The sequence below is a fragment of the Mustela lutreola genome, chromosome 10 (genome assembly GCF_030435805.1).
Source record: "Mustela lutreola isolate mMusLut2 chromosome 10, mMusLut2.pri, whole genome shotgun sequence".
Lineage (NCBI taxonomy): Eukaryota > Metazoa > Chordata > Mammalia > Carnivora > Mustelidae > Mustela > Mustela lutreola.
This window is the reverse complement of record NC_081299.1, coordinates 7,392,353-7,416,315: the sequence shown is the minus strand read 5'-3', so window position 1 is coordinate 7,416,315 and position 23,963 is coordinate 7,392,353. Positions and strand designations below refer to the sequence as shown.

The following is a 23,963-nucleotide window of genomic DNA, read 5'->3' as shown; positions in this document are numbered from 1 at the left end:
CTTCCCTTCGAGAGGGCCTAGAAGTAGGTGCCTTGGACAACCGGATCCCCCAGTTGGGGCCACAAGACCCTGCAGCCCCCACCTTTGACCCCAAGTGAAGGGCCACCTGGTGCCTTTGGACCCCCTCACGGAGTCCCCACGAAGCCCCGGAGAACTGAGAATGCAGGCAAGGCCACCTGAAGCCCCTCACTGCCCCTCAGGTGAGGTGACCCACCGTCCCAGTACCCATCCCAGGACGGAGTGGCTCCTGGGACACAGGGCTTGTGGTTTTAAAACCAGGATAAGTGGGTCACCCTCCACTCAGGGCAGCACTGGTCACACGGCCTCCCCTGTGGGGGTTCATGGAAGGTGCCAGCACCGCAGAGGGACAGCAGAAGGAGACCAAAGGAGCTGGGGAGGGGGTGGCTTGCACTGATTCTGTCCCTGCCTCGAATCTAGAATCCTTCCAACCAAGGACTCCCTGGCCCTTTGGCAAAAAATTTCTCTGGGGCCAAACAGTCCCCAAGCGGCCCGTGCTGGGGCTCAGGACAGAGGAGGAGGTGGTGTCTCTGCCTGGAGGCCCTGCTTCAGGATGGGGATGCTCTCCTTCGTCCCAGGTCCTGCATTTTGGTTCCAAGTATCCCTGAGCGGGTCTTGACAGGGCCGAGGAACTGTTGTGCTCAAGAACTCGGGGGCACTGCACACTGTCCCCCGTGGAGTGGGGAGGGAGGGGGCCTCCCAGGGAGGGAAGGCAGAAGCTCCGAAGATTCCCAAACTCAATGCCTGAGTCGCCCAGCTCCATCAGGCGCCGGCTGCACAGGGTCCCTCGGGGAGACGCGCCCCTCCCACGACAGCTGGCCGGGCCCCTGGAGCGCCGGCCCCCCGAGGCCAACCCCGCTCTCCTCCTACCGATTTAAAAGCAGCCCTTTCAACGAGTTAATTTCCGACTTGAGCTCATTGATATTCTGAGACTCCAGGATCCAGTTGGTAGATGTGGTGGCCTGAAAGTCAAAACATGAGAGAACAAGTATCAGAGAGGCACCTCCCCCCCGCCCCACGGGGCTCAGACGCCAGGGTGGCAGGAGGGGCTGCCGCTTCTAGAGGACCCAGCACAAGAGTGCGACACCCAGGGCCTGCTATGTCCTGGACACAGACTGGAGACCCCTCGGGAAGGTTCTGCCCCTGGGTCTCTCTGTTCCAGGGATGGCACCCTCTGTCTGGGCATCTGACGATGCCAGCAGTTGTGACGCGTACTTAGATCTGTAACAACGGTATTCCGACTGTGTGAAACAACCGCCACGCAAGGGCCCTTATCCCCAAGAGCAGCAGACGGAAGTGTCTGCAAGAGAAAGTGATCCCCCGTCTGGTGTGTGCCACCAAGCGAGCTGGGGGCTGCGAGACCATGCCCCACGGTGTGCCAACAGCACGCTGTCCGCTCTGCAGCCATTTCCGCCCGTGTTTGAAATGTCCCATTAAAACTAAACTAATCAACTAAGTGCATTCGAGCTCCACACGGACTGCTCCCCCGGAGCCGCCCTCCCTGGGATTGCGTGAGACAATCCCAGCACACACAGGAGGGAACCCCGGGGCCGAGACCGGCGGCCGCCACGACCCACGCTGGACAGCCCACCTCGTTCGGCAGTGCTCCGCACGTACTGGGGGCGTCTTTACCAAGTGAAGGTTTGCGGGCAGCCCTGCGTCGAGCAAGTCTGTCGGCACCATTTTCCCAACACCATCTGCTCACTTTGTGTGTCTGTGTCACGTTTCGGCAATTCTCGCAGTATTTCAGACTTTTTCATTATTGTTGTGTTTGCTATAGTGTTCTATGATCAGTGCATATAACTCCCTGAAAGCTCAGCTGACAATTAGCAATTTTTAGCAATAAAGTATTTTTAAATTAAAAGGTATGCACGTTTTGGGGGTATAATGCTATTACACCCTTAACAGACTATAGTGTAAACATAACTTTCATACGCACTGGGAAACCAAAAAAGTAATTTGACTCACTTCATTGCAATACTGGCTTTACTGTGGAGATCTGGAACCAGACCCGCAGTATCCCTGAGCTGCTGCCCATGTTGGAGGGCCGGGGAGACCACTGAGCACCTGCCCGGCTGGCCCCCAGCTCCAGCCCCAAGCAGGCCAGAAGGCAGGCTTCGCCTCGGAAGCAGCTTCCCACGCCGCTGGGCATCCCGTGGTTCCTGCCGCAGCAAGGTCAGGCCCCCAGGCTGTACCCTGCTATCTGCAGAGCTCCAAAATGCGCGGGCCACACCACCCATCCGCAGCTACCACTTTGGGATGATCCTGAAGGCTCAGCAGAGAAAGAAGCTGTCCCAGGACCTAACGCCAAATCCCTCCCTGAAGAGGGCCCGCGGGAGAAGCCGCCGCAACCCCTCGCACAAACGCCTTCCTTGACCATTTTCCAAATAAACTTCAGAGAACCACACAAAGATTTTTCTTTGGCAAATCTTGTTGGGTTCGAGGAGAAGAGGAAAGTCCAAACAGTGGTCCCCCAGATGGCAGTTGCCGGTGGCCACGTGGCCCATGAAGTGTTTACGGGCACTTCCGGGTGTGATGGGCCCAGGTGTGGGGGCCGCACCCGCCAGCCTGGAGGTGGGGGGAATGAGTCGTGCAGGACCCAGCTTCGCTGATGCCTCTACCCTGGCCTGACCCAGAAACCGGAACTGTAAGTTCAGGAGAATGTAGGGAGGCCCAGACTGGGAGAAAGGAGGGACCCCAGCTGTTCCCATCAGCCTGGCGGCGGCGGGGGGGGGTCTGACCTGGGGTAGGGCCCCCGCTTGGGCAAGCACTCCTCTACAGGAGAAGCCCTGCAGAAGGGCTGGAGGTCTGGGAGGGAGCGCACGCAACCCCCCGCAAACACCAGTCGCCCGCACACACATCCCCTCGGGGTCCTTACTCCAGACCACCAGACGGCGCAGACCCAGGAGCCACCGTTCTGGCTTCTCGGAGACCTTGAAAGCCATAGCAGCCCATTAACAAGGGAGCAATTTCCACTCACCGGCCTACAAAGGACTCAAATTTCCAAACGCATATGGTGCCAGATGCCAGGATTTAGAAATAAAATCTGACATCTGGGGCTTTTTAGCCAGTCTCTTTAAAAAACAGTTGTAGAAAACTCTCAGCCCTCAGTTTTATGTAGGTTTTTTAATTACTTAACGCTCTTCTTTTTAATTTTTTACAGTGCTGCAGTAGGAGTTTGGAAGCCAGATATAAAAACTTACATTACAGCTGAGAAAACACAGCTCTGAGTCGCTGGTTTATGGGGTAACCGAAGTCTTCACGCGTTTGGTTCAGACACCACACCAGTGAGCCCCGCTTCAGTACAAGAGAGGATGAAAGGGGGCTGGGGACCGTCAGAGAAGCAAGCACGAGAAACTCAGAGAGCCGGCTCTCAGCCTCCAAGCACCATGTTGCCCCCAACCCCCTTAAAATGCAACATGTGGTCTTAATCTTAATGCTTAAGGTCTGCAAACAGTTTGCCAATTTCCGGAATGGCTTCTGGCCACTGGCAGGCCACCACTCCCAAAGATAATAGAGAGCAGGGTGGGGGCCATACCCCAGCCTTCCCGGCTGCTTTACAGGCTGCCTGCCCACGGGGAGCACGCACCGTGGCTAGAGGTGGCCATGGACAACCACAGCCATCTGAGGAGGAAGTGCAGGCAACGCACTTGAAGGGGATTCTCAGGGACCCTCTTCATAGGAAGCACCCCGGATTCCATCAGAAATGGAAAGATTCCTGTTTCACTTGGTTTCGCAAATGCAAAAGATTTGAGTGCGGGCTCCCATGTGGCTCTGCGCTGGGCGGGGCTTCTCCTGGGAGAGCCACTCAGAGGAGGTCCCTTGACTGTATGGGCTGTGCGTGGAAGCAGCCAGAAAGCAGCATGGGGAAGAGGAAGGAGTGGGGAGCACAGAGGATGTCCTGGAGCCCCTGGACCAGCGTCTCTTAGACTGCATCTGTCCAAGACAGTGCCCCGGGAATGACCCATCACGCACCCACAGACCCAGGCTGGCTGCCGACAGGAGCCAGGCAGGCCCTGCTGTGGGCACAGTCAATGAAGGTGGTGCCGTTACAGATTCAATTTACAGGTGAGGAAATGAAGAATCAGGAAGGTTAAGGAACTTGCCTGTGCTCACACAGCTAGCCCATGGCAGACGCAGATTTCAACCCAGGCAGTCTGATCCTAGGCTCTCATTCTGCCAAGACTATTCAGATGTGGGCAGTGAGGCATGGAAACTGCCCCGGGCGACCCCAGCTGGTGCGCCTTTGGGGGTCACCTGATTTCATGGGACTCAAGAGAGCTGGGTGCAGAGAATCCGCCCATTGTAGCAGACGTCACCTGACACCTGGCACACTCCCCCTACTTTCCTGTGACCTAACATGTTTGTGGAAACCATCCTGTGTCCACCCCAACCATGTCCAGAGCTTGGGTGTGGGCTCCCGCGGGAGGGCCACAGGCAAAGAGCTGCTTCTCCCCGCTCCTGCTAGGAAGGGACACAAAGAGAGTGACTGCCTCCATTCTCTGCAGAGGACGGTGTGGGCCCCTGCTCTGTACCGGGCATGAGAGAAGACAAGAGTCGGCCCCCATGGAATGCAGTGAACCGGGCACAAAGCCCTGGTCTGAGCCCCGAGCAGGGCAGACCTGGATCCGGAGAGGGTCAGGGACGAGTACCTTGGCTGCAGCCAGTTCATGGGCGAGCTCCTGGACCTTCTGCTGCTGCTGAATCAGCAGCTCCTGGACGGACGCTAAAGTCATCTGTAACTGAGTCACTGGGAGGAGAAAGCAGTCGCATCTCTGTTAAATGATACACACGGATTCTTCTCTCTCTGTCCACACACCTAGAGCTGCCGCATCTCATTGATCCGCAGACACCCCCACCCCCACCCGGCAGTGCATGTAATTTATCTGCACTCTGGGCCAGCTACCTGCGCCGTAGCTAACCTCTAGCATTCCCACTCCATCTTCCCATTGTGCACTTGTCCGTGGTCAACAGTATATCCGTCCGAAACCTCTCCCCTCCAATTACACGTGCTTATGATGTGCTCGGCTCTGCCGACTTCCGTGCTCCCTCACCGCAGCCCCTCACCGCGTCCTGGAGGGACCTGCGGACTCTCCCGTGCTGGCAGAAACGCATCTCAGGTCCGCGACCCTGGGAGCGGTTCAAGGCTACAGCCCTGCCCTCCACCTCCAGTCCCGAGGCTGCAGGTGCCCCCCACCAGCCCCGATCACGGTGTCAGCGCACCCCGTAGGAGCCATGGGCCCCCGGGGCCGACACAGCACAGCGTTTCTGAGGGCTCTGCGAACGCACTCTGGCGGGGACAGGCCCCTCTTGCCTGGGATGGGGGCGCCGGAACTTGCGGGAGTTTTTAGTTTCAGAGCCTCCACCTAGTAAACAAGTTTATAAAGAGGAAAAGCCACCTCTGGTGCGACAGGTCCCAGCTAATCTGGGCCATCGCTGGGGCACGGGGTAATGAACGCCAGCCCCGTGGAGTCGATGACAGAGGAGGTGGCTGGGGTCCTCGGAGCCACAGTAATTACAGCCTTTCTTGACCCTGAGCTGGATTCTTAGAGGGAAGGGGGAAAAACCGCCGAAAACCCCCCTGAAAACCTCACAGAAGCAGAAATTAAAAATGAACTTTACAGCCCTTAGAAAGGCTGTCATTTTATTCCCCTTATTAATATTCTGAGGTTGGGAGCCTTTCCGTAAAAACATAATTAATTGAGGCCGCGCCGACAGTAAACAAGCAATTTCAAATTAAACCGAAATGACGGCGGCTTCATTTGCAAATGTGAACAGATTCTCAGAGCAGATAAATGAAGTCACCACATAAAGTGGAGACGGAGGGGGAGGGGCGGGGCAGAGAAGGGGCTGCTCGCCCAGGCTCGGAGGGGCGACTTGATGGAGTCATTAATCTTTACCTGTCTGTGCCACGCTGCCACTCAGCTCCGAGAGACTTGCCTCCATCCTTTCCAGGTGCTTCCTGTCCTCTCGGCCACCCATGATGAGAGGGAGCAGGTATCTCTAGAAGGAGCAGGGCAGGCATGAGCAGCGGGCGCGTGCGGGGGGTCATTCTCCAGCCACCTCGCAAATTCTGCCCACCCACTTCTCTCTGCCACCCCTGGGCTTCGGAAACCCGACGCAAACACCCTAAATGAGACGTTTGAAAGTTACGAGGCTGATTAAGATTCTGCATAAGGACCAGGACCAGGAAGTAGGGACAAGTTAAAGTCAAGTCAGTCTATTTTGGGCCCTTTTATTTAATTACCTCCATGATGCTACGTATATTTCTATAACAAAAAATATTTAAGATTCTGCTTTGAAAGCTGTAAGATAAAAATGTAGAAGGTGATACAAGACAGTGACACCCCTGGTGGCCTCCGGGCAACAGCGGGAGGGACGCTTTCGACTGCACACTTTTCTGATCCTTTAAACATTTTGACCCACGTGAATGATCCACCATTCAGAGACAAATGAGCAAAATAAAACAAACAAAAAAGTTATTCAAGAAACTAGATGAAAATCTACAGCAGATTTCGGGGCCTTTGGTCCTTTTACGAGGGAACAATACACGGTATTCTGAGGCCAGTGAAGGACGTCACAACTCAGTTATTTCTAAACTAAGCCTTGAGTCCTCAGAACCCTCGGAACCAGCGTCCTTCGGGTAAGAGTCAGACACGGTCAAATTCTTCCAGACACAAGGCCAGAAGGCACAGGAAGGGGCAGAACCTGAAGAAACTGACCCTGGGGAGAAGGCAGCAGATGCCACAGGGCAACCAAACAAGGCGGCCCAGAATTTGGGAAGCTCAGGCGAGGACGGGTCTTGGAACATTCAGGAAGAAGGCAAGTGGGGCGTCACGGGTAACTGGCTGCCTGCTTTGAGGTGGGAAGGGGTGGAAGGTCGGTAGCAGGGCGGCCGCTGGGAGGGCTGGGTGACAGAACACGGGCATCACACCCCAGAAGCTCTGTATTTGATGCCTCTTGTTTCGGAAGCAAGAGCTCAAGTCTCTGGCTTTAACGGGGGAGGGGCGAGCAAGCACTGGAGGCAGCAGGGGCCGGCAGGTGGGGTAACTGGCAGGTGGGACCAAAGCACTTGGCTCCTACTCCATTTGGGGCCCAGATGGGGAAAAAGGCAGCGACTTCTCCATTAAGGGTTCCATCCTAGGGAAGGAGAAGGGAGAGCTCTCTCACGAGGTGTCTGCGGGAGACTCCCTTCAGGAGCGACTCCGGAGTGAAGATCATTATTTAGCAAACACACAGAAGCATTTTCTATTTCGCAAAGTGCTTTTCAACCACTATGTGAGTTATTACCCACAACTGAGCGGAAACTCACCAAATGCAGCCTTACTTTCCAGGCTGAGAGTTTCCCGAGGATAAGTCAGGGATTCTCACACATGAAACACGTGAAAACCTCTGAGATCAAAAAAGCCAAAGGAAAGAGCACATGCTCCCCTAGCCTACATGGTTACACGGTCACAAAACAAGGTGAGGCCTCTTACCTTTTTCTTTTTTAATTTAAAGAAACGAAAAAAATCTTCATCACCACGGCCACTGGTCTTTCAATGTCCCTTGCATTTTTTAAGGCAAAGAATAAAGATCAGAGCTTCACGGGAAAAACTGAGTATGTTTTCTTCGCTGCAACAGGAACTATGCTGCTTCCAGCAGAACACAGGCTGTCCGAGGGCAGCCATGTGATCATTAAGTACTGCTGAGTAGAGCTGGGACATTATTTTGAGAATTGTGGCTTAGAATTTTACTCTTCTTAGTGACTACACAGTGACTGGAAATAGGCTTCCAGCACACAGGGTAAGGGAAGGGCATCGGGTCAAGTGGAGAAGTCCCAGGACCTCTAACATTTTGCTTCTGGATTTTTGACATGGAAATTTCCAATTCCAAGAATAGACGTTCCGCTGAAAAAAGTATACTCTGCAACAACCCTGTCACTAGCTTTTGCAGAAGTCAAAAATTAAAAATCCCGGAGTTGAAACACGTCTCACGTGCTGAAAGTGACAATGGTGAGGCCGGGCGTCCATTCCGCTTCTAAGGGCGGGAGCCGCAGGCGGCATCGGGAGGAAAGAGGCCTTCTCTCCAGGAACAGCAGAGAGCAAGTCCTCTGGCCACTGTTTTGCCTTTTATCTCCGGGGCCTACCCTGGCTCTGCATCCTCCAGAAAAGACCTGCCTGCTTCTAGTCGAAGTTAGTCTCTGGTAGTTTGTATCTGGTTAGTATTTGATAACAAGGAAGTACGTGTTCATTTCATGCCTGCGGTTCTGTTGGAAGCAACCAACACTGGGATTCTGAGGGTTGACTACGTAGTTTGGGAGGAAAATCCTAGATTTACACGGATGCCAACACAATACGTAGAAGACAAACCCAGAGCCCATAACTAAGACCCGAGAGCAGCACAGAGAGTGGTTCCCGTGTGCCGGGCACGTAGACGTTCCAAAGGAGCTTCACCACAGCCTTGTGAGGTAGATACAACTGTCCCCATTTTACATATGGGACCACTGAGCTCCTGCTAAGTGGCAGAGCCGAGATGCAACACAGCCACTGGGCTCCAGTGCCCCTGCTCTCAACAACCTTGTCATTCTGTCTCTTAAAAATGTTCCAAATGGGGCACCTGGGTGGCTCAGTGCGTTAAAGCCTCTGCCTTCGGCTCAGGTCATGATCCCAGGGTCCTGGGATCGAGCCCCACATTGGGCTCTCTGTTCAGTGGGGAGCCTGCTTCCCTTCCTTTCTCTCTGCCTGCCTCTCTGCCTACTTGTGATCTCTGTCTGTCAAATAAATAAATAAAATCTTTAAAAAAAAAAAAATGTTCCGACTGCTCAGCGTATGCTGGGCACTGTTCTAAGTACTCGACACGGCCTGCTGATGGACGGGCCCCACGGTCACTCTGCACAGTGGGGACTCTGAGGAGAGATACCCAGAGTAGCAGATGAGCAGGGTCTGAAGTCGTCAAGGCACCCGCCCAGGTGGTGGCAGGGGTCGGAGACTGAACCAGATGCCTCCCGCAGAAAACGTGCTCATGCGTACTCTGCCCCGGGACAGCTGCCGTCCTGCCATCGCGCTCCAGGGCTGGGCACCTTGACACAGAACAACCTCGGGCCGGGGGCGGGGGGGAGGGTAGTGGGGCTGAAGGCTGGGGTGGGGGGCACAGGGAAAGGTGGACGTACCTTGTAGAGCTGGTGAAAGCCGAACGCGATGCCTGCCGTGATGACAGCCAAGGCACCGTAGTCTCTCCATCGGGACCCGACGGGGCCTGAGGTTGGGGGAAAAGGCGCATCAGGAGAAGTGCACGCGTCCTTCCCGGGCAGGGGAGGGCACGGGCACCATCTCTTAATCTCGAAGGACCTGCAACTGCGACACGCAACTGTAGGACGCAGCATGTGCCAGTGGGAACAGCGGCCTGGGCGCGTCGCCTTCTTCGGTCCAGGCTCTCGGAACAACCCGCCTCAACCACACATCTGCTGGATGGAGGTGGGTAGCCGGGAGCCAAGTCCCGGAGCGGCAGTCAGGTGGCAGAGTGATCTACAGACCTAGGCCATGGTCTCCACTCTCCGGGAACAAAGGGTCCTGAGAGGCTGACACAAACACACTTGGGTGTGCATCAATACGCATTCCCACGCCCCAGTGCAGACAGGGATGAGCTAAGAGCCACCTCAGAGGAGGGGAGGGACAAGGAAGAGACAGAACCATCTGTGTGTTCGAGACTTCACGAAGCGTCGGCTGTGCGCCCAACAGTGCTGCAGGCCCAGGGGCGTGGGGTGACGAGACCCCAGTGCCCTGGCCTGCGCCACCCTGAACTGTGCAGAAGGCAGCTGACGAACAACGGAACAAAGTGACTCCAGAGAGTGACCAGGAAGGTTCAGTGCGGAGGGGGGCCTGGCAGGCCCATACAAGTCTTGATTTCGGGGTCCTGAGTTCGAGCCCCACACTGGGTGGAAATATTACTTAAATAAATAGAATCTTTAAACAACAACAAAAAGAAGACCCAATGGGGCCATGTTGGGGGGGAGGGCCAGAGAGGGGAGCCGGGGGTGGCAGGGTCTTGGAGGAGGCAGACGCTGAAACATGTGGGGTCCCAGGGACAGAGCTCGAGGAAGGGGGCAAGCAAGTGCCGAGGCAGGGGTTGACTGGGCTCAAAGGAGAGAAGGCAGCTGGTGTGGTCCAAGTGAGCAAGTGGGCCTACCCACAAGGGGAGACGGGCGAGAACCGAGCAGAGTCAACCGAGAGGGAGTGGTGGAGGGGGTGGGGGGGGAAAGAGGTGGGACACCCAGCAGCCAGGTGGAGCGCGGGGCCGGGCCACCCGATCATCGGTCCCAGGCAGTGAGGTCACTGAAGGCTCTGCATCTGGGAGCGGCGCAGGCAGCGGACATTCCGGGAAAACAACGCAGGGTCCTTCGAGGGCCGATAGAGGTTGGGCTGGGAGGGACGCAGAGGTGGGAACAGGCTCCTGCCAGGGGCTACAAAAGGTGAGACCAACTGGGAGAGGACAAGAGGCTCAGGAGAACAGAGGCTGCTGTTGGGCGGGAACCAGACACGGGCAGCCAGTCCCCCTACAGGAGCAGGCCCCTAGCCTGGGGCTCTAGAACACCATCTCAGGGGCTCCCCCGACTCCTGAACGGAATTCCAATCCCACAGGAGGAGAGCGGAGGTTTCTACCTCATGATCTTTCCCACAGACGGTTCACAAAGGGCTTGCATGTCCACAATCTCCCCGGACGCTCTGCCTCCTCTCAAGGGATCGGCCACGAAGGCACCGCATACCATTTCCAGAATGATCGGCGGGGCAGGACACCAATCGGGTCTGCAGAATCAGACCACAGTGCCCACGGCAAGTTCTCCGGACGGCGTGCACCCGGGGTCTGCTGTTATGACAAGGAAGCTAGGGTCTGGACGCACATTTGGGAGCAAAAAAGTGAAGAGAGAAGGGCAGCAGCTGTCCCCAACTTCCTGAAAAGTGCAGCGCGGCTCCCGGAGCAGAGCACCGTGGGCACCTGCGGGGACAGACAGTGTGTGTCTCAGCCTTCACCTCCCCCCGCACCCACAAGCTCGCCAGGTACTCGTCATATCCTGGCATCTCCGGACAAAGGGGAACAGGAGAGGGACCTTCTCCAGGCTCAGCGGCGGGGAGCCCAAGGAGCAAAGACCTCCCAGGGGCGAGGGAGAGCCTCCCTCTTCCCGGAGCTGCTGAATGGGGTTTCAGGAGGCAGATGGGACTGTGACGCAGGGCCTGGAGGAGGCTCTCCGTGGCCAGTTCCCCGCACCGCCAGCAGGGCCTGTGGACCCCAAACCAGCCTCCCAAGGTGGCCCAGCCCTGGAGTCTTGCGCACACGCTGTAATCACCAGGTGGCCTCGCCCTCAGCCCCCAGCGCCCTTCCTTGTTTGGCAACTTTTGAGTGGCTCATGGATACATGTGGTCTAAACGGCACAAAGCACCCGTCACCCTACTGCCAGCTGGTTCCCTCCACCACCACGAGTCCCCGTGAGCAGCTCCCTGTGTGGCCCGAGACTTCTTACGCACACAGGAGACGACACAGATGTGCCCTGTTTTCCTTCTAGTCCCTCCTATCTCTCATCCTGCTTTTGCCCAGAGCCGCGTGATACTCCGCTGAAGCCATTCCCCACTGATTTCCAGCCTCCACTATGTCACAAAATGCTGCCCACAAGGGCCGGGTACACATCATCTCACATGTATGTATGAGGACACCTGTACACGTGAATTCCTAGGAGCCTGGGTTGGAGGTACATGCGATGTGCAAATTCTGAAAGAGATTTTTTTAAAAAATTTTTTTAAAGATTTTATTTATTTATTCAACAGAGATCACAAGTAGGCAGAGAAACAGGCAGAGAGAGAGAGGAGGAAGCAGGCTCCCTGCTGAGCAGAAAGCCCGATGCGGGGCTCGATCCCAGGACCCTGGGATCATGACCTGAGCCTAAGGCAGAGGCTTTAACCCACTGAGCCACCCAGGCGCCCCAGAAAGAGATTTTTAAATCGTCCCCCCTGGGAGCTGAGCCGGTCCACTCGCACCAGAGTGGCTCTAGGTAGAGTGCCTACCCCTCACGGCCGCCACCATGGGCTCCTCACACCGACTGCTGCCCGTACTAACCAGAAGAGACGACTTCAAGCCCGTTTTCGTTTGCGTGCACCTCGCTGTGAGGGAGGACCCAGCATCCCTACAGCACCTGTCCTTTTTGGCGTATTGTGTACGATCCCTATTCCCCTACTCAATGTCTTTAGCAATGTCCTCATCAATTTATAGAAACTTCTTATACAGCTGAATGTGGCTTTCAAGAGGCAGAGGTGACAGTGATGGAAGAGCCTGGAAAATAAGCCCCCCATCTCTGACAGAGGTTGTAAAGGTCCGGGACACCTGGGAGGCTCAGTCGGTTAAGCGTCTGCCTTCAGCTCGGGTCATGATCACCAGGCTCCTAGGACTGAGTCCCGCATTGGGCTCCCTGCTCAGCAGGGAGCCTGCTTCTCCCTCTGCCTGGTGTTCCCCCTGCTTGTGCGCTCAGTCTCTCTCTCTCAAATAAATAAATAAAATCCTTTTAAAAAATTGCAAAAATCCTTCCCAGTATATTTTTCTTTTGACTCTGCTTATGGTGTCTTCTGGTGTGTAGCGTACCCATGTTTATATAAATGCATCCGTCCACTCTCGCATGGGCTCTGGGGTGTGGGTTATGGCAAGCCAGGACATCCCCACTCCCTCCCAGGGTTGTGTAGTGACACTCAGGGTCACAGAAACTGTCTCCAGAAAGGAGCTCCACCGGGGCGTCTGGGTGGCTCAGTCTCAGTCGATTAAAGGTCCAACTCTTGATTTCGGCTCAGGTCATGACCTCAGGGTCCTGGGATGGAGCCCCGTCCCGGGCTCCGTGCTGGGTGTGAAGCTTGGGATTCTCTCTCTCTCCCTCTCCCTTTGTCCCTCCCCCGACCCCCTCTCTTAACAAGAAAGAAGGGAAGGAACTCTGCGGCTCTGCTGTGGGAACAACCCCAGGCAGCAACAGCAAGCGTCTATGTGGCGAAGCTGCGACTCATGAAATCGTAAGCTCTGAGACCACTGAGACCATGGATGGACCTTTCACCCTGACCTGGAGGAGCCAGGAGGCTCTGAGTTCCGGGCAACCTTCTCGCTTGTCTCATTCCAAGTCCACTCTGCTCTGAGTGCCCTGATACAACACCCAACATCCAGCACGAGCTCATTTTTAGGAGGAAAAAGTGGAGACAGAGTAACCTTATCACTCTTGGAGAGAGTCGCTGGCCAGGAGGGCTCTCATCCATGCGCAGAACATCCATCCCTGCTGTCAAAGTCATCAGAGAGAGCACCTTCAAGACAGGCACGTGTCCAGAATTCTGTATTCACCACCGACTTCTCAAATCCCCCGTCAAAACCTTGCAAGAGAACAGCAGCAACGGGCAAGAAACTAACAAAGCTGAAGTCGGCCGGGTCCTTCTTGCCGCAAACGTGCGCTGTCTTGAGAAGCGCAGCCTCTCGTCCCGTGCGCAGGGGCTGGATGGCTGAACAGGTACTGGCAGTTCACGGGTTCGAGAACCAGAGCCCCGGCGACAGCTGCAGCGGCCTCCCCAGAGCGCTGACCTCCTCAGCACCAAGCAACACCTGTGGCTCCCTGCCGGCCGCACCCTTCACCCGCCGCAGCGCACCTCGTTCCTGACATGCTCGCGTTAAGAACATTTTATTGCCCCTTGGTTTTCATTATTAATGAAAAGGGACCAGAATGATCTTTCCTAAAGTTCAGAGAGTCTATAAAGACAAGAAGCTGAAATGCCATTTTACTCGTTTTGGAGATGTGTGATACAATTCTGTCTTGTGGTGAAATGAAAAAAGAGAGAAACGAAGACGGAGGGAACTCTGACCTGCTGCACGCCTTTCAAAGGGTAACAGACGGGGGCTCGCGGGAAAGCGTTCGGCGCGATCCCAAACTGGCTCAGAGCCCCAGCCGTGACCATCTGGAGTCCTGTCTGCCACCGACCCTGGGGCCCATCTTCCCCAAAGCGGGTGCAGACCCCCCCAGGAGCACGGAGAGCAGGGCAGCAGGTCCCCACGCTCCTCGAACGTCCAGAATTTTATAGTCGAGGGCAGAAAATGGGGCCCGTCACTTTTCCGCTCTCACTCAGAAGAAAGGGGAGTGGAAGGAATGAGCTTTTTAAAAGCTTCAGAGCCTCCAATCCGGAAGCAGAGTCCTGTCTGCGAACAAAGCCAACACGAAGCCTGAGATCAGAGATCCTGGTTCCACACCACCAACCCGACGGCTCCCAAGGACGTTCTCCTCTTCTCGTCAAGCACAGGCCACTTGACTGAAGGTGGCAGAGCTCTGCTACGTTGGAAGAACAGAGGAACAATGATATGTTTTCTGTCGCTCAGGTTCAAACTGTCCCCAGCACTCCCGCAACAGGCGCGACCAGCTCACGAACTGAATGGCCCAGTATTTTACCAAGACCCCATCACTGGCAGCAGGTGTCTCCCCACACGCGCACTGCTGGCCCTGCTCCGCTGTCTCGGGCAGCAACGAGGTCCGAGGACAAACGCGCAGGGAGAAGAGCGTGGGGTTCTTCGAACCTCAACGGCTTCTCTGACCTCCCAAGGACTCTGTCAGTTAGTGGGAGCTTGGACACTCTCTGAGGAGGTCCGGCTGCCCAAAAGCAATTCCACAGCGTATGGTGGCCCCATCGGGGGCAGGAGAGACGCATCCCTGGGACTCCCTAACCATTCTGTGAACACACGTAAACCAACATGATTCCATTCCTTTAGTTAAACCTCCGCTGACCAAGAAATTCTCACCTAGTAGGCGAGAACAAACATCGGGTAGCACGTGTGGGGCTGGCAATCCCACACACACCACAGCAATGTTGAACTTGAAGCCACCTGGTCATGCACCTGGATTCACTGATGCCGTGGAAATGCCGCATCCGCTAACGGGTCATCAGCAGAGAAGAGCTAGAGATGGCCCAGGATCGTCCTGCTGTGGCAGTCTGAGGAGCTTCTGACCACGCAGAGAAACTGTCAAGTCCTCGGGGAGGCCAACAGCCTGAGCGCGGGGCAAGGTCCCCTCCACACTCCCCAAGGCTGGGGCTGTGATGCCACACGGTGCCGCATCTAGCTGCTCAAATCATCCCAACAAGCCACCCTGAAAATTAAATAAGACAGGCTCCTCTACAGCAAGGTCCTGGCATCAAGCCAGTCTGCCAAACCTGGCCTTGTTACGGCACGGAGGGGCGGGGCTGGCGACACACCGAGGCCGGCGACCCGCGGGACAGTTGTAACCGGTGGAGCTGCGGGGGGCTGGCCACCGTGTGGGGGGCTCACTGAGGCCCCCGGCAGAGCACGGCCAGCAGCAGCCGGAAGGACATACCAACCGGAGAGCAGGAGCTAGAAACACAACAGCTCCGAACAGAAGCACCTGGACAGCTGTGAGGCAAAGACACCATAGTAGCCCCACAGCAGTCACCTCTGAAAATCCAAGACCTGTCTTCACGTGAACATCCTGTGAAAGACAATCTTCCCACTTCCCATGGGCCACTACTCTATTGCTAGTGTCATCTTCAAGCAGGAAGGACACTGACAGTCATATCTATATCCTCACTCACAGATTAAAATATATGAGCTCTAATTAAACTGTAAGAATTCAGAAGAGCCCAGGAATAGGCCCAGGCGTATCTAGTCCAGGATTCTTCTGACGAAGAGGCCCACGTAATTCTATGGAGAAAGAATAATCTGTGTAACACCTGTGCCGGGACAAGTGGAGAGCCACGGAGGGAGGAAACCGAACCTCGACCCTCCCCTTGTGTCATACATAAGCATGAACTCAAAACAGATCACACGCTGAGGCCAAAAAGCAAAAATTCTAAAGCTGCTGTAAGAAACCAGAGAAGAAAATCTTTGGGGTGGGCAAAGACATCTTAAAAAACAAAAAGAATGAGCCATAAAAGGGGAAAAAAAGAATAAAATGGATATGATCAAAAGCTTGAATCGGGGCTTTTCAAAAGACACTGCCAAGAAAACAAAAAGGCACATCATAGACTGGGGGTGGGGGGAATATCTGCAAAACGTGTACTTGATAAAGGGCTACATCCATACAACTCGACAATAAAACGACATGATCTGGAAGAAAGTGCAAGATTGGAAGAGATGATCCATGAGAGACCTATGCATGGCCAATAAGCACATGAAAATATCACTAGTAGTCATTAGAGAGATACAAATTAAAAGTACAATGAGGTTCTATTACACACATATTTCTAGGATGGCTAAACTTAAAACCTGAGAATACCAAGTGTAGACAAGGATGCAGAGCAACTTAAATTCTCCTGCATTGTTGAAGGGAGTGTAAAATGGTATAACCACTCTGCAAACTAGTCTTATAATTTCTTACATCCACCTAACATGTGGCTAAAGCAATCTACTCCCAGATGTGAAACTGAGAGAGAAGGAAGCATGCTTGCATTTGCACGTGAATGTTCACGGCAGCATTCATTACTCATAAGAGCCCCAAACTAGAAACCCAAACAACTATCAATGGTCAATGGACAAATTGTGGTATATCCAAAGAGCGAAGTAATAGGAGTTAGCAAACTGCCCACTTGGCTAAGCCCCACCTTGGCCTACTTCTATCCAGTTGTGAGTTCAGAATGGTTTTTATATTTTAAAGGAATGGGGGGGGTATATGTCACAGAAACGTGTGTATATTTGTGTGTGTGTGTGTGTGTGTGTTTGTGTGTGTGTGTGATCTGATCGGACTATATATCTCAAAGGATCCGTCTCAAAGAATTACTTTGGGGTAAAGAAACTAGACACAGAAGACTACCTGCTATATGATGCGATTTATGTGAACATCTCTGGAAAACTGAAATTGCGTGATCCAAAGTAGACTGCTGGTTCGAAAGAACCTGATGTTGGGGAGAAGACTGGTGCGGGGCAGGGGGCACAAAGACACTTCCTGGGGTCATGGGAATTTACTATATTGTAATTGTAGTGTTGGTAACATGAGTTAAATGAGTTACAACTTGTGAATTCACCAAGCTATACACTTAAAATTGATTTTTTTTTTAAGATTATTTATTTATTTGCGAGAGGAAGAGAAAGCATGCACACACACATACAGGGGAGGGGCGGGGGAGAGGGAGGAGCAGACTCCCCACGGAGCAGGGAGGCCAGTAAGGGGCTTGATCCCAGGACCCCAAGATGATGACCTCAGCCAAAGGCAGATGCTTAACTGAGCCACCCAGGCACCCCTAAAATTGATTAATCTTCTTGTGTATAAATCATACTTCAGGGGCACCTGGTGACTCAGTGGGTTAAGCCTCTGCCTTCGGCTTGGGTCATGATCTCAGGGTCCTGGGATCGAGCCCCACATCGGGCTCTCTGCTCGGCAGGGAGCCTGCTTCCCCCTCTCTCTCTGCCTGCCTCTCTGCCTACTTATGATCTCTGTCTGTCAAATAAATAAATAAAATCTTTTTTTAAAAAATCATACTTCAAGAAAGCTGACTAGAAAGAAAAATTAAGAAAAACCCAGAAATACAAAACTGCCATATGACCTAGCAACTTAACTCCCAGAGGTCTACACAAGAGGACTGAAAACATACACCCACGTCGGACTTGCACATAAGTGCTCTCAGCAGTGTGGTTCAGGTTGGTCAAAACTGAAGGTAACCTAACTGTGGGTCAGCCGGTGAGCTGCTAGACTCGAGACGGTCTGCCCATACAACGGGTGCCGAGAAAAGCAATACAAAGGAAGTGCTGCTGGATGCCAGCCCGTGGAGAAGCCACAAAAGCACTCGCTGAAAGGAGGCAGGCACGGGGGACCACATATAGGATGATTCCATTTACCAGAAATGTCCAAGAAAGGTAAATTTACAGCGACAGATTAGTGCCTGCCTGGGTGGGTGGTGAGAGTCTCGGTAAACAGACACAGAGGATCTCATCTGGGAAGGAAAGTGCTCGCACTGATTACGAGTGTGCCACTCAGTAAGACACGGAAAGTCAGGAACTGCACCTTTGAGACGGGTGAGTGTTACGATATGTAAAATGCACTTCGTGTAAAAAATTTTTATTATCATATGGTTTCACTTATTTGTGGAGCATAAGAAATAACACGGAGGACATGGGGAGATGGAGAGGAGAAGGGAGTTAGGGGAAATTGGAGGGGGAGATGAACCATGAGAGACTGTGGACTCTGAAAAACAATCTGAGGGTTTTGGAGGGGCGGGGGGTAGGAAGGTGGGTCAGCCTGGTGGTGGGTATTGTGGAGGGCACGTATTGCATGGAGCACTGGGTGTGGTGCATAAACAATGAATTTTAGTACACTGAAAAGTAATTAAAAAAATAAAAATTTAAAAAACAAAAAAATTTTTAAAAAATTTTGTAAAACCTCTCCAACGTTGGGGGAAGTAAAGTTATCACAGATAAGACACCAAAACCGTAAGCTGTAAAAACAAAAATGAAAACAACAACAACAAAACTAAACTAAACACAAACCCAAAGATAAACGGACATCATCAGTTTTTAAACCTTTTCCAAAAGACAATCTCAAAAAGAAAAAGGTAGCCATGGGCCACGAGGAAATCCTGACAGACATCCAACAAAGCACATGAATCCAGAAGACGGGAAGAACTCTTCCAACTCAAGAAGATGATTAAAAATTGGCAAAAGATGGGAACAGCCGCTTCACCGAAGAAGTTATGCAAATGCACGGTGAGCACGTAAAGAGATGCTCAACGTGATTAGCCATCCCGGAAACGTAAACTCAAAGCACTATGAGATACCACTGTATACTCGTGAAAATTGCTGGCGTTAGAAAAGACGGAAAACATCCAAGAGCGAGGCTACGGGGCGACCACATCTTTCACACGTTGTTGATGGGGATGGGAAATGGTGTTACCACTTTGAAAACAAGTTTGGCAGTTTTTGTTTGTTTGTTTTTTTAAGATTTTATTTATTTATTTGACAGCGATCACAGGTAGGCAGAGAGGCAAGCAGGAGCAGGTGGCGAGGGAGAAGCAGTCTCTCTGCTGAGCAGAGAGGCCGATGCGAGACTTGATCCCAGGAACATGAGATCATGACCTGAGCCGAAGGCAGAGGCTTAACCCACTGAGCCACCCCGGCGCCCTGAGTCTGGCAGTCTCTTATCGAGACAGACATTCATTTAACATATGAGCCAGCAACTCCACTCTGAGGCATTCACCCAGGAGACATAAAAACATACAGACTTGCACACGAACATTCGCAAGAGCTTTGAGCACCATAGCTCAGAACTGGAGACAGCCCACAGCCCCACAGGCTGTCCACCGGTGAACGGACAAACATGGCCCATCCCCACCACGGAATACTGCTCAGTAGTAACAAGTAGTTATGTACAAGCAGTAAATAACAAGTACCTCTTTGCACAGTGACTTGAATAAAGCTCAAAAACATTATGCTGAGTGAAAGACCAAACCAGAGAGAGTACATACTGTATGATTCCATGTATAAAAAACCCCAGCAGGGGCACCTGGGTGGCTCAGTGGGTTAAGCCACTGCCTTCGGCTCAGGTCATGATCTCAGGGTCCTGGGATCGAGTCCCGCTTCGGGCTCTCTGCTCCACAGGGAGCCTGCTTCCTCCTCTCTCTCTCTGCCTGCCTCTCTGCCTGCTTGTGATCTCTGTCAAATAAAAAAATAAAATCTTTAAAAAAAAAAAAAAAACCCAGCAAAGAAAAGTCTAGTGAGAAGCAACGGATGGCAGACCAAGGGTTGCCCCAGAATCAGGCTGGCCAGGAACAGGGCACAAGGGAATGTTCTGGGGTACCGCCAATGTTCGACAATGTGGTGATGCCCACATGGGAGTGTCCACTTGTCGAAGCTCAAAATCATACAAATAAAATACATGTGTTTTATTTTAGGTAAATTACACCTCAATAAAACTGATAAAGAACAACAAAAAAAAAGGGTTAAAATTTTTAAAACAAAGAGAAGAGGTACAGGGAGCCAGCAGGGACTGCGAACAGCAGCCGGCAGTGTGGACTCTGGGTCCTCCCTCTGCTTGGCGGGCAGCTGACACCAAGGGGAGAAGCAACACCTGAGAATTCACATTCCGCTTTTTTTTTTTTTTAAGATTTTATTTATTTATTAGAGAAGGAGATCACAAGTAGGCAGAGAGGCAGGCAGAGAGAGGGAGGGAAGCAGGCTCCCCACTAACCAGAGCCCGATGTGAGGCTCGATCTCAGAACCCTGGGATCATGACCTGAGCCAAGGGCAGAGGCTTAACCCACTGAGCCACCCAGGCGCCCCCACATTCAACTTTTTAAAGTGCCCCCCCCCAGCAATTTCTGATACCTACAAAAGAATATAACATTTATATAAGTTATGAAGCATGATGAATTAGCAATCCTAAACCCACCTACTCTACCAGCTAAAGCTTTTCAAATACCACTGAAACTAGCCACGTGCTCCTCTCCACCCAAGGGAAACCATCATCCTGCAGTCAGTGCGTTTTCTAACTCAAACCTTCTGCGGGATAGGAAAAGCTGGGAACGTGCCCACCAGGACAAGGACTGCACTTCTCAGCCTCTTGTGCAGAGGGTGTAGCCGTGGGTCCTTAGAAGGCTGACCCTTCTCCCTCCTGTCCCTCCTCGTGCTGGCTGGACGGCAGAAGGGACAGCTGGGGCTGGAGCTGTCCCACCAGAGCACAGACCGGCTGCCGGCCAGGTGTCGGGGTGCAGAGCACATTCACAGAACTGAGGAATAGTCTTCCATCTCGTTTAAGGGCACTCTTGTCTTGGGTTTCCTGTTATTTGTTGCAGAAACTTGTAAAACGAACACAGGCTGCACTGTGGGCAAAGATACAATCCTACCTACCACCAGCACCAGAGACGCTTTCAGCGGCCTAAGAACCTGAAGGCTTGGCTTCCTTTACTTGGTTCTTTCCTGCGACACTTGCCCTCCTCAGTGTCTCCAAATAGCACTTCTGCGGCACCCGCATGGCACCGCAATGGGGGAACCACAAAGCACAGAACACACAGGGTGCTCGCTCTTGAAATGCTAAACCACTTATTAAACCAATCACATGGACAAAAGAAAAAATATAATCTCCTAGAAATTAGAGAAATACTTCCTTCAATACACAAGCCAAACCCTCCTATGTAAGTCAAAAGCGAGACGTGCCTTCGTAAATTCCGAAAGCTGTCCCCATCGCCCCCAGCAAGATGGCACGGGTTAGTCCTCGCTGGACTCCCGCAAGCACTGGGCTTTCCTCTAAATGGTCAAACGGCGGCCTCCCGAAGGCAAGGCCCGTCCTCCGCTCCCACAGCCCGCATGGCCTAGTACACGGGAGGCCCCACTCGCTGGCTGCCTGGGAAGCCCCCCAGCCCCGCTGGCGGTATTACAGGAACAGCCTGTCGATTCCCACGCACATCTCCACTACCACCCACCCATTCAACAAGCACTTTCAGGGCTGAGGCTGAGTGTTGGGCTACAGAGCTTGAAAAAAGAAAAAAAGCCTCTAATTCCAGGAACTCCGACATAAAAGACAAGTGAATACACACTTAAGGGTAGTATGGCAGGAAACAGGGGACTGAGCGCAGGCCAAAGGGAACCTCCATCCTGCCGGAACAGAGGCATCTGAGAGCGTCCCTGGAGGAGCTGGCGGCCGCCCCTGACCCTGAGGGACAGCAACGAGCTGGCCGGGCAAAGAGGGGAAGGCGCTCCGGCAGAGCATCTGGACAGCCCCTCACACACTCCCAGAACACCTTCCCGAACTCTCCACGCAGCATCCTCTCAGATGATCCCAGTAATTTTCATATTAGTCTAAGAATAATATGGTCAGACAGGTAATACAGCCTCAAGAATGATTAGGTGACACATTTTGATGTAAAAAAAGAAAAATCAATGTACTTCTGACGGTCCATATGCCTTTGCCTTAGCCTGGTTGCTCTTACCTGTCTTGGCTGGTCAATGGACTGACCATGTCCCCCTCCGCCCACCCAGTTAAGCCTCTCCCGAGGTCTGAGGTGCCCCTTGGCCTCATCTGCACCACTGGCTTCACCTGGACCTACTTCGCAGGCACCGCTTTTTGCTTAACTGCCTTTTCTGCTCAACAAGAAAAACTAGAGAAAGCAACCAAGTCTTATTAATCACTTCACCGCAGAGGTCTAGCACAGTGCCTGGCCCACAGCAGGAATAAAATAATAAATGCTTGCTCAGTGAATGAAGATATTCAAGGTAAGTATAGGTGCTAAACAGGGCTATGAAGAAGCACAGTGAGAAAGAACCCACACTCTTGAGATTTCTAATCAAATGTCAAAGCCTTTCAATAACCTCACACACGTACATCCTAATTGAAGCTATACAGGTCACTCTTTGAAAGACCTAAGCTGGTTAACAAAGACAGTGAGGGAAGATATTTAAGCCTAAGAAAAAAAATATTATCCTACAAAATTTACAATGGCCCTGCCTAAATCTCAAAGCTACCTTGCTTCTTGTTTCTTTGGGAGGAAAGAAGAAAAATCAGCTTGCAGCAAATCAATCAAGCACTTATCAGAACTTGACGTGCAGGACTGGGTAGGCGCTGTGGATATACACAGGTACCGATTCCTGATTCAAAGCTGGACAAAAAGAGGGGCACCTGGGTGGCTCAGTGGGTTGAGCCGCTGCCTTCGGCTCGGGTCATGATCTCAGGGTCCTGGGATGGAGTCTCTGCTCAGCGGGGAGCCTGCTTCCTCCTCTCTCTCTCTGCCTGCCTCTCTGCCTACTTGTGATCTCTCTCTGTCAAATAAATAAATAAAATCTTTAAAAAAAAAAAAAAAACAAAGCTGGACAAAAAGAAAGCAAAACGAGAAGCAGAGAACATCAGATTTGCTCTCGAATCCCAGTCTGACTTTTCCAGAGCTCTGACTGACTTTCCTCTGAGCCCTGACAACACTGGTTTATTCTCACACCAGGTGACATGAAGCTTCCCCTCAATGTCAACCTCCTACCGCTTTCACAAAGACTTCTCTGACTTCTCTAGCCCACATTAATTTTTCTCTTTTCTGTATTCTTACGGAATTTCTTGTCTGCATAATTAATTTTGGCATTAAATCACAATGTCTTTGATTATTATCCTTTTCTTAAGAGTTCATCTTTTCTCTCCCAGAGAGCCTGTAAGATTTTTAAGGATCATGTTTTGTATCTCTGATGACACACAGTAGATGCTTAGCAAACACGGGCAGACTGACCTGGTGCCTTTACGGCAGGTGTCCAAGTTCCCTTTGCTGACACAGGCATTTACCACCAGCTCAAGGTCAACCACATTCACCAAAGAGCAGAGCCACCAAAAGAGGTACAGGGTGGGACATCTGCCACCAAAGCAGAAGGGCCAGTGGATCCAGAGGAGATCATCCAAGAGCACCGGGCTCCCCGGGGCTGTCTTGAAAAAGCTTACCCCTCCCCAAGACGTGAGCATTGGGGACTGAGCCCAGAGAATCCCATTTTCTAGGCTAAGGTTCAGAGATGGAGTATCTGCCCTTAAAGAGCCAAGACATGGAAAGAAAGGGCTCTGGATGTGAAATGGGCAGGAATACACACGAGCGGAGGCCATAAATCCCTCCCAGGACGCAGACAATGCCTCGGTGATAAGCATACAGATTGCACACCTAGTTCAGAAACTCCCCTGAGTTTGCTTGTAATTAAGGGGGTTAGAAAGGTAAAAAAAATATATAAACCCAATTAATCATTTAAATATTTAAAGTCAGATTTTTTCCTCACTCCAGGATTAGTATATTTCATAACGCAGGCAGCAGACAGCCCTGGTTTTTACTGGGGTTCATTTTAGAGCATGTTTAAACTAGTCAGATTGAGTGATGCTTCCAGCAACTAATCGCATGTCAAATAAAAGATATTTTATGTAATAAATTACCGCTACAAGTAATTCAAATGTCATTTATCAGTTTTATTATCAGTCAGGCAAAGTCTTGTTTCTCTATATTAATCAAAATCAA

General features: G+C 52.3%; 1 protein-coding gene across 3 annotated transcripts in view; it reads right to left on the bottom strand.

Annotated features, from left to right (window-relative positions):
• PEX14 (peroxisomal biogenesis factor 14) overlaps positions 1-23,963 on the bottom strand; it is a 138,671-nt gene that overhangs the window by 2,274 nt on the left and 112,434 nt on the right. For all 3 annotated transcript variants that reach the window (XM_059138581.1, XM_059138579.1, XM_059138580.1), the window contains 4 exons: positions 9,170-9,255; positions 5,919-6,021; positions 4,671-4,768; positions 889-980 (listed from right to left, as the gene is read on the bottom strand). In XM_059138581.1, coding sequence (XP_058994564.1) covers positions 889-980; positions 4,671-4,768; positions 5,919-6,021; positions 9,170-9,255 — 379 coding nt within the window. The remainder of the gene's footprint in view (positions 1-888; positions 981-4,670; positions 4,769-5,918; positions 6,022-9,169; positions 9,256-23,963) is intronic.